This window comes from Sus scrofa, unplaced genomic scaffold (assembly GCF_000003025.6).
Source record: "Sus scrofa isolate TJ Tabasco breed Duroc unplaced genomic scaffold, Sscrofa11.1 Contig944, whole genome shotgun sequence".
In the NCBI taxonomy this organism is placed as follows: Eukaryota; Metazoa; Chordata; class Mammalia; order Artiodactyla; family Suidae; genus Sus; species Sus scrofa.
The window spans coordinates 93,416-104,215 of record NW_018085356.1 but is presented as its reverse complement, the minus strand read 5'-3'; the positions used below and the strand labels follow the sequence as shown (position 1 = coordinate 104,215).

The following is a 10,800-nucleotide window of genomic DNA, read 5'->3' as shown; positions in this document are numbered from 1 at the left end:
TGCTGACACCCAGCAAATTGCCATGCACATGCGTGGGGACACCTCAGACCCTCAGGCCCCAGCAGAGCTGCCTGATGACCACGGCTGCAAGAGTGACGCAGGCGAGCCCACCGCATCGCAGAACCGTGAGCAAACAGGGAACTGATGTTTCATCCCCCCGGGTGCTGGTGACTTGCTCGTCAGCACTGTGACGGAGACACCAGACATGTTCACCTGACTGTGTCAGTGTTTCGGTCTGCAGAGGGCAGCCACACAACTTGGAGAACCGGTGTGCACTGCTACACACACGCAGTGAGTCTGCACTTTACACGGGACCATGAAGGTTGTGGCCCAGCTGGAAACCTCACGTCAGGACAGGCCCCAGTGTTCCAGCAGAGACAAATGTAAGAGGCTCTCCAGACAGACCACATCCGTGAGGACACGACGCTCCCCATGTATAGATCCCACATGAGGCTGGGGAATTAGACCTCACCCCATGATGGGAGGCTGTACTTTTTGGTTTGAGAGCAAAGGAAGAAGTATTTACAGGGTATTGGTGCATGTTCGTGCTTGTTTCCTCCGTTTGTCAGGTTGCAAGGCCTTAGTTGACGTCTTGGTGTTTTGGGTCCAAGACAGCAGAGGCCCCCCCACCCCATGCAAAACAGCGTCACCAGCGCCCAGCGTGCCCAGCACTGTGGGGACCGAGCACCAATGGCTCCCTGCGGCTCCTTGCCATGCGCAGGTCGCGCAGCTTCTGGTACCTGGGGGTGGACTCAGCGGTGTGAGAAGGGTCCTTCCGCTGGGCTCTGCAGCGGGCAGGTCCCCAGCCTCTTGGTGTTTCCGTCCTGTGGTCTTCCATCCATGTGTTCATGTGCTCGTGAGGCACCAGCTGGGGCCTGGTTCTGGGTGACAGGGGTGAGCAGCTCAGATGGAAGAGTCCTGCTGGATGACATCAAAGGTCACCTTCAGCTCCTCAACAACAAGTCCTGTGGTTCAAGGCTGAAGGAGAAGTGGAAGAGCTCCTAGGAGCCTCGTCCGCTCTGATCCTTTGTGGAAGGAGAAGCAGGGGCAGCCCGGGCCTCAGGACCACGCTCTGTCTGCTCTTCTGGGAGATGGGGGCCTGTGGACCCGAGTCCCCCGACGCACCCTGTCTGGATCCTCACCCGTGGTGTCCCTGCACAGTGCCCTCCGGTGGGCGCCATCCTGCACGCAGGCTCCGAGAAGGGCGCCCTCTCCCCTGCCTGAGTCCTGGGTGAAGGCTTGGCCCTTTCAGGGGTCCAGACCAAAGGGCCACACATCCCTTCTCCCTGGCGGCCGCCAGCACGCCACTGTGCTGTATCATGTCATCCACGCGTCTGGATGGCCCTGGTCCCAGGTTATCTGGTGCCGAGCCTCACCCCTGAATCTGGAAACAGGGCTCCCAAACCACAGGGCCTGGCAAACAGGACGGGTCTGGGAGGCTGGCGATTCATCATGTCTTTTTCCTGTTAACAGTTTTGTGATTCAGATGCTATTTTTGAAACGAAGAAGTGAATTCTGTATGCTTCTTTAGTATAAAGTGCACAGAATGAAATTAAGCAAAAAAACCAAAAAAAGAACAAAAACAAAAACAAAAAAGCCAAAAAACCACCTTTGGGATCCAGAGAATAAGCTTTCAGATATGTGTATTTACACACACAGAACAAAATTAAATATTCACCCAGATATGAAAGTTTAAGATACTTCAGTTTCAGCGTAAACATCAGTAGTTAAGGCCCCAAACCGCATCCACAGACATCGAGTACAAAGCATGACGCTGTCTCTGTAAGTCAGAATTTGGAGGAAGACGAGCTCCCTTTTGGGCCTGGAACCCTAAGTGCCGTGGTGCGATGTACTTTGTTTTGGTGACACTGCTGTTTAGGAGAACGGGGAAGATTAGGTTAGAACAAAGTTACAGAAGACATGGCTCAGTCCAAGGGCTCTAAAGCTGACCCTTGTTTATAATGATGTAAATTTGAGGCTTTAATTAGGAATCTGCTTGGTTTTAGATATAAGTCTAACAAATTCGGTCTCCTGATTTTCTAACCTATGAAGGGTTAGGGTTAAGGAAAAAAACTGGGAAGGGGTGTGAGCATAAGGCTGCTAAGAGACGGGAGACTAAGAGCCCCAGAGTGAGGGCTGGCAGTATGACAGTGAGAAAGGGGCAGAAACCCCAGAAAAGTCAGGTGGCGGGAGCCTGGGGAACAGGGAAACTGTTCTGTATTCCAGCTAAGCCCCAAGGGCTTTCCTGTATCACCAGAAACCGCTAAGGCATCTGCTTCTCTGTGTGAGGTGGGAGGGTCACAACGCTGCAGTGTGACTTCCATCCCAAGCTGCATTTAGGGAGAGAGCTACGGTTATGTGAAGGGTCCACATGTATGGAGGTCCTGGTTCCCTGGATCACCAGGTAATCATGTAGGAACCTGGATGCGGGCACAGGAAGTGGTGCCAGGAGAGGACAGCACAGCAGAAGTGGGTGCCAAATTCAAAATATCCACGACTATTTCAAGCTCTTGGTGTTCAAAACTGGGCTGAATTATACACAGGTGTTAAGGTGTCTCAGGGATGTCCAGGAGACAGCAAGTTGGGAGCAGAAGGCAGCCGGAGGGCTTATAGGGTTAAAATCAGGGTTCTCCAGGGGTAAAGCCATTCCTGTCTTCGCAGGCCTCACCTGACCAACATCAATAGTGATCATCAATATATTTGCAAAATCCCTCCACATGTCCCCACACTGGAGCCTGACAGCCACCCCGCACCTAGGCCCAGCCTGGCCTGCACAACCCCCTCCTCTGCTGGCCGGCTGAGGTGAAACATTCAGATTCGCCCACAGGTCCCCAGGGCCCTGAGTGCCAACACCTACCTGGAAGTTGTGGCCACCCTGCGTGGATGGGGGTGGCCAGGCAGGAACAGGAGGGCAGGGAGGCAGGGCTGGGCTAGACTGCACCTGCTGTCTGCCCACAGCACATGGTGCTGGCACGGCCAGTCTGTTCTTGCTTTGCCTTGTTGGCTCAGCGGGGCTGTTGCCCTGGCTGCTTCCTGTGCCGGGAGAGATGCTCTCTGAGGACAGGAGGGGGCTCAACTGTGGGGCTTGGGGAATGGCAGCTCTCACACAGCCACCCAGCTGCTGGACACTTGGTATCCCCTCTCTCACTTGCTTGCAAGTTCCCTGGGTCTGCAGCCCCATCTGCACCCACTGCTGTTGCTTGGTGACTGGGCCTGAGTCTGCACCATAAGAGTCCCGAGTAGCCAAGGGTCCATGTGGAAGCACCTGGGACGGACAGGCAGGGCTCCCTGAGAGGGCGTGGGGTGGCTGCTCTTGGCTCCCAGGTGTGTGCTGTGGTGAACCCAAGGCCCCGTACACAGATAGGGGCCGACCCCTGCACAAGTTGGGAGGAATGTCACTGGCTGGCCCTGTCCACAGAAGGCAGGGGTCAGCCATGGTGGACCATGCGCGGCTGAAACGGTCAGGTGGGGCCTGTCCTGCCTCCTTCCCTGCCCCAACTTGCCCAGGGACCACTTCTGGCTGGCCCTGGATGTGGAAACCCCAAATGCTGTCCAAGGAACAGGTGCCATATGGGTTGACAAAGGACGTGTGGTCTGAGGCAATGAGGGGCTCCTGACAGTGATCACTCCGTGCAGGTGCCCGGTGCGTGGACTCCTCACAGAAATCCAGATTCCCACGGCCGGCAGGGCCAGGTGTCCAGGGATAGTTCCTCCTAAAGGGAGTGAAGGTGTGTGGCTTGGCTGAAAGAGCTGGGCCGACTGGCTGTGAGACAGGGGCTTGGGCGGTGGGACAAAGCCAAATACTGTTGGTTTCTTGCACACCCCCCAATTCAGAGGCGCTGCCGGGCTGTGCCCAAGCTGCCACTGCAGAGGGCTCTGGAGGGCAGGGCCAGAGGTGGGAAAGTGCTGAGTGTGTGCTTGAGGGCAGCTGGGCACTGTGTCCCCATCCTGCAGTGGACTTACTTCCATGGTTAAGGGCATGGTTAGCTGGCCCGTGTCCAGAGAAGACAGTGGCTTCAGGGTCTGTGGAGCAGTTGTGCAGGCTGGTAGGGATGAGCACACATTCTCACTGCTGTGAGAAAGCACCTCCCTCTTGCTGGAGAGGCTCCTTCCCCGGCTGGGTGGCAGCAGGCAGCAGTTCTGAGGCCCTGCAGGGTCTGCGTCAGCCCTGAGAAAGGCCTGTCCCCACTGACGCTGGTGGAGGTTGGCGACGCCCAGGTGCTGGAGAGTGGAGCAGAGACTGGGCTCTTCTTCCATGTCCTTCTCCAGCAGGCTCTCGAGGGTCAGGAGGGAGCTGTCTTCCTCCTCCTTGTCCTCACGTTTGTCATGAGACCCCCACCTCTCCAAGAGTGATCCTTGAGGGGTTGGTGGAATGCAGGCCAAGTACGTGGATCCATCCTGCACCACGGCTCCAAGAAGAGAGGCTGGGCACACAGGGTCCTGGCCAGTGGGGGCACCCTGCCTTGCCCTGGTCCTCTTGCTGGCTGGGAGGGCAGTCAGGGGGCCAGGGAGGCTGCTCTCATACAGGATGGCCTCCCCTGTGGCCAAGGTGAAGGGCAGCCGCAGGGCCCGCTTACGCAGGTGATCCTCCCCCTCCGCATCCCTGCGGGTAAGAACACACGATACGGAAACTGGGACTCAGCACAGAAATAAGACAGGGGGTCTCCTGGTCGGAGGACAGTAGTGGCCAAACAACTAAACAGATGAGCAAGTGGCAGGACTTCATCTGCTCTGTTCTTTAACCCAAAGAAGTCATAGCATTGAACCTGCACATTTCTTGCATTTTTTTAAAGAGTACAATCTTGGTCAATACTTTCTATCTTTGATTCTGAAATAGTCTCGAGAAAACTGCTCATTTGTGGGATGAACATTGGAGAAATCCACATAGAAATTCCCTACATTATGAGTCTACTTTAAAAAGAATAAATCATTACACAAATGTGATATATGCAACGGTTTTTCACTAGGGAAAATAATTTCCTCCGTCCTCCTCCTCTGAAGACTGACAACAGGTGTCTGCTGTAGGGCTGCTCTACACTCACGGAACCCTGTGCTCAGCAGGTGCGAGCTTTCCTTCACTGGCCCGACTCCACTTGAATCTCACATTTGGTCTGGAGCCCTACAAAGGAAAATGGACCAAAGTGAAAAAGCGTGTATTTGGCAAAAGCTGACCAGGTTGACGTGGGCATAGGAAACACTATTGCAGGAGAGATCTTTAGAGAAGGCAGTGTGTTACCGGAGGATCTCTGGTCATGCCCTTTGTCTTGCAGTCTACTTTGTCTGTTCTTACAACAGCCACTCTGGCTTTCTGTGCTTACTGTTCATATTGTGTATCTTTTTACATCTGATTGTTTCCAACCTATTGATGTCACTATTTATTTACTTATTTTGCTTTTTTTAGGGCTGCATCTGTGGCATATGGAAGTTCCCTGGCTAGGGGTCGAATCGGAGCCACAGCTGCCTAAGCCACAGCCACAGTAACACGGGAACCGAGCCGTGTCTGCAACTTGCACCACAGTGCACAACAATGCTGGATCCTTAACCCACAGAGTGAGGCCAGGGATTGAACTTGCATCCTCATGGACGCTAGTCAGGCTTGTTACCTCTGAGCCACAAGGGGAACTTCCATCGTGTCATTATTTTAAAATGTATGTCTTATAGAAGATACATAGTTCAGTGCTTTCTAAAAATTCATTCTGACAATCTGTGTCTTTTAATTGGAGTGCTTCATCCATTAACATTTAATGGAATTATTGATAAGGCTGAATTGGGTCCTCTGTGTTACTATTTGCTTTCTTTTGTACTCTCTTTTTTGGGGTTTTTGTTTCTCTGTTCATGCATTTATTTACTGCCTATTTTTTAAAGAAAGTCATTTGAACATATATACCAGATTTTTCACTGTATTTTTGCATTATAATTTTTACGGGTGCTCTAGGAATGACAACATACACATTTAACATTTCAATATCTTCTTATAATTAGTTCTGTGCTGCTTTACATAAAACGTGCACCTTGCAACTGTGTCGTCCACGTGCTCCCAACACTCATCATTTATACTAGAGTTGTCTTATATGTTACATCTACGTGTTATAAATCCCAATGTATTTTGAAAAAAAGGGAAAGGGAGAAATTATCTTACAGTTTTATTCACGTTTACTATCTCCTATTCTCTCTATTCCTTTTTCAAAGTTCAAGGTTTTTTCCTTCAGCTTCACATATTTCTTTTAGCATTTACTGTAGTGCAAGTCTACTGGTAAAAAATTCTTGGCCTTCTTCCCCCAAATAATGTCTTTATTTGCCACCATTTTTTGAAGGGCATATTCACTGGGCGCAATATTCAGAGTTCACACTTTTAAAAAGTACTTTAAAGATCTTGTTCTAATGTTTTCTGATCACCATTGTTTCTGGTGAGAAGCCCACAATAATTTGAATCATTATTACCCACACGTAATGTGCTTTTTATGGTAGATTGCTTTCAAAGTTTTCCTCTTGCCTTTGGTGTGCGACAGTCTGACCAAAACATGCTTTGGAGTGGTTTTCTTTGTATTCATCCTGCTTGGAATTTGCTGAGGTTCTTGAGTCTGTAAAATTTTAGCTTTTACAAAATTGAGGAAGTTTCTGGTCATTATTTCTTCAAATATATGTAATTTATATACTACACAAATATATCTTTATAATAAATAGTCAAATGAAAATTACATATACACACATATTTTTTCCTGACCATACGGTTCTTTTTCTGGGATCTCACCTAACCATATGTCAGACCATTTGATAGTGTCCCAGAGACCTCTGAGGCTGTTTATTTCTTTTTTCAATATTTTTTCTCCTTGCTATTCAAGTTGGATAATTCTATCAATCTAGCTTCAAGTTCACAAATTCTTCAATCTCCAATCTCCTGTTAAATCCATTCAGTGAAATTTTACTTTAGATACCACTTCACATTTCTGTTTTTAAAAATAGTTTCTATTCTTCTGCTGAGAATTCTTATCTTGCCACTCATCATAAGCATATTTTCCCTTATGGCCATAAGCATAAACAGCTGCTATGAAATTTTTAACCAATATCTGCGTAATCTTAGGGTTGGCCCTATTACTTTTGAGACTTTCCTGTTCATTCATATATCAAGTAATTTTGGATTGCATTCTTGACCAAATAAGAAGTAATTTTGGATTGTATCTGGACGTTGTGATAATACATTGTAGATTTGGATTCTATTATTGCCTTCCAAAGATCACTGATGTTTTTATTTTGCTTAACTTGGCAAGAATGAAAATGCAAACTCTGTTTTCCCTGCGATGAGTGACAGCTGAAATCTGTGTTCTTTTGGCTTTAGGCTGGCTGCTTGCATTATATTTCACACATGCATGGTTCAGGTGTCAGCAGAGATGTGGATTGTGTTTATTCATAGAATTTGGCAGTTCCTCCTCTCTGGCTCTCTTTAGAAGACAGAAACTTTGAAAGACACAAAGTTTTTATTTCATTTTGTAGCTGCTGTGGTCACTATCATGCCCGTTATTTGGTTCTTGCATCATTAAGACCATGGGTTTTCTATTGAAGCTTTAACTGCCCAGTCCAAGTGCAATCTTTCCCCAAATAGCAGTACACCAGGAAACTCGCCCTATGCCATTCCTGCCCTTCAATCATTGATTCTCCAAGACTGCAGTAACTGTTACTGTTTTTTACCACTTTGACCTGAGTATTAGTTAGTGTTGTTGCTATAGCTGTTACTTATGGGAAAGTTGATACAGAGGGGAACTTCACCACCACCACCAGCAGAACTTTCCAGGAAATTAAAAAAAAAGAGAATCAAATATGGATAAATTTTCGTAGTAAAATGTATGAGGTAGAGATTTCACTTCTCCCATCCTCCCAATGGCTTATCTGCTACCCTAACCTCACTTCTTTGTTTTGTCCTTATGGATTTAAAAACGCCTCTTTAATTGTACTTCATTTTCCACTCATTCATTAGATCTGTTTCTTGACAAACTGCCTTTTCATTGCTCTATCTGGTGCTAGGACAAATCTGTGCTAAAGTTGGTGCGGCATTACGCCTGGCCAGAGAATACTACAACCCTTGTGAAAAGCCATTTGACAATAGTGTTAAGGGCCTTTGAAATGTTTTAACTCTTTGATATAAAAACTCTACTCTTGAGAATCCTTCTAAGGAAATCAGAATAGCAGTCAGATATTCATATACTAAATGCTCATCATAATATCTTCGTAATAATGAAAAACCCTCCTCTCCCAAGTTTTAATATTTGATGAAAGGCTACAATGTATCCATATAAGAGTATATTATACAGTCATAAAGATTCTTATGGGTACTTTTGATGTGAGAAATTGCTTTTAACTTATGTGGAAAAATCAGAGACATAAAACTATATATGGGATCTAATCTCAAGTATAAGATTCAAAATATGTGCCAGATATACCTGAAGGAAAAATCAACACATTGACAATACTCTGAGTAGTAAGATAACAGCTTTTTTTTTTTTTTTTTTTTTTTTTAACGCCTGCACCTGCAGCATATGGAAGTACCCAGGCCAGGGGTCAAATCGGAACTGCAACTGTAGGCCTACATCACAGCCACAACAACAATGGATCTGAGCTGCATCTGCGATCTACTCTGTGGCAATGCTGGATCCTTATTCCACTGAGCGAGACCAGGGATTGAACCCACATCCTCACAGACACTAATGGTGGGTTCTTAACTACTGAGCCACAAATGGAAATTTGATAACAGCTGATTTTTATTTCACTTTTGCAATGTTTTTCACTTTCTACAATGGGTAAGTGTTGCTAACACATTCAGTGAAACAAATATTAGCCAATGATGCCATTGGTCCCTGAACTTCTTGCTTCGTGAATCCAAAGAAAGCTGGTAAGACTCACAGAAAAAACACACTAAAGCCCTCTTATTTTTGCAAGGCAATAAACTGAGGTACATTTATGGAGTACTTTTCTGAGGCCAGAGTGGAATCGGGCTCAGAATCCAAGTTGTTTGACACAGTTCTTTAATTTCCCCTGAGTATTACTCAGTAAGGTTGCAGGCTCAGAAGGCAGGAAAGTTTGTTATATGTGGCATAGCTTGGCATTACTGGATCTCTGGTCACTCTTCAGAATATGGTGCTAATGAGACCTGGACTGGATAATTTATTTGGGCTCAATCATCACTCACTACATTTCCAATCCCGACCACCCACCTCATACACATATGCCACAGACCCAAATGGGGTCCAGTCATGCGGGTCCACAAGCTAGGAGAGAACATTTGTTTGTCGGACACGCTAGCAACATAAAAAAGAATGAACAATAATTGGAGTCTTCTTGTATGCACATCACAGTTTGCAAATATGTTGCACATTACATGCTGACAACAGAGTGGGCATGAATGAGGGGTCACTGCTCTGTTACTCAGGAAGTGTGCTAGAGGCTGTAATCAGCCTGCCACACTGAAGAGCCTACAGAGGGATTGCTTTGATACTCTTCCCCCCCAAAAGCCACGTGTCACAGAGTCACAGCAGAAGCAGGTGAACAGGAAGTGGAGAAGGCAGGTTGAAGAATTGCATTGTGGAAGAAAGGTAAATAGATTTTTACTGAGTGCAATGGAGCACTGCTACTTCTTTTGAATATAGTGGATGGAAGACTATATTCAGAGTTTGAAATCTGGGCAAATGGAGCCTTGGGATTTTCTGCAACTTGTATTCAGGGCCGCCACGCGAGCAACCACTGTGGTACTGGTCTAGGAGGCCCGAGAATAAGGATCTGTGAACCAGAAGGATGTGAGGAAGCGCACTAGGCGCAGAAGCAGACAACCCCCTCTCTGGGGTTCCTTCAGGGAAAGAGAGCGCATGGACACGCTTGGATTAACGGCTCAGCAGAGAGGCGGGCGAAGCCACGTGCAGGTTTTCGCGCCCAACCCTGCCAGCCACTGGGGGGCAAGGCATACTTACCGGGCTGGTTCCTGTGCATCACTCCTACTCTCTCTACAGGGGGAGCCACTGAGCCCATGGGGACGAAGCCTGTCGTCTAAGGCCAGAGGGCTGGAGAAACACCCCCACCCCGCTCTGCCTCACGGAGTCCGGAGGACCTCGGAGGGGGCCGACTCCCTGCAGAAGGAGGACCGAGCTCCGCTCACAGGGCGCTGGGCCCTCGCCTCCCGCAGCGCCCTCGCCTACCTCGCGGCCCTTAAGCGGCGCTGCTTTCCCAGCTTCTCTTCCGTCGGGGCCCCGTTTACGACAAGCCCCGTTTACGGCGGCCCCTCACTTACGTCAGGGCCCGCTGTCGCGCCACGATGCCGTCGGGCCGGCCGTCGCGGAAGAGCAGGCGGGCGTTGGACTGCACCCACAGCCAGCCGGCCCGCTTGGTGAGCAGCCGGAACACCGTGAGCCCGCTCTCGCCGGTCCTCATCACTGCGGAGAGACCGGCGCGCTCAGGGGAGCCTCGGCGCCCCTGCCCGCCCCCCAGACCCGGGAGCCCGCCCCGGGGCGGGGCAGCCGGCGGTGGGAGCCGCGGAGGCGGTGGGCGCCGCGGGGCCCCGGCTCCCGGGGCGGGCGGGCCGAGAGCGCCCCCGGACTCACTGCGCACGTGATTCTCAGCGCAGTGCGCGGCGTCGGCGGCGTGGATGAATTGGTAGCCAGATCCTTGCCTGCAGAGCTCGCTGTCCGTGTAGCCCAGGACCGCCTTTGCTCTGTAGAAGAGACCGCGGCCTGACCTACAGCCTCGTGGAGGAAAGGAACAGGGCCAGCGCCCTACCCTCTTCTCTGAAGCAGGCCTTTCAGCTCTGTGCCCACCCAT

General features: G+C 49.3%; 1 protein-coding gene across 1 annotated transcript; it reads right to left on the bottom strand.

Moving 5' to 3' along the window:
- Positions 1 to 464: 464 nt before the first annotated feature.
- Positions 465 to 10,800, bottom strand: LOC102162226. The gene is made up of 3 exons (XM_021082501.1): positions 10,274 to 10,800; positions 2,858 to 4,603; positions 465 to 1,871 (listed from the first exon to the last, which is right to left on the bottom strand). Exons 1-2 carry the CDS (start codon positions 10,798 to 10,800, stop codon positions 3,145 to 3,147), a joined length of 1,986 nt encoding a protein of 661 aa, XP_020938160.1. The 3' UTR covers positions 465 to 1,871; positions 2,858 to 3,144.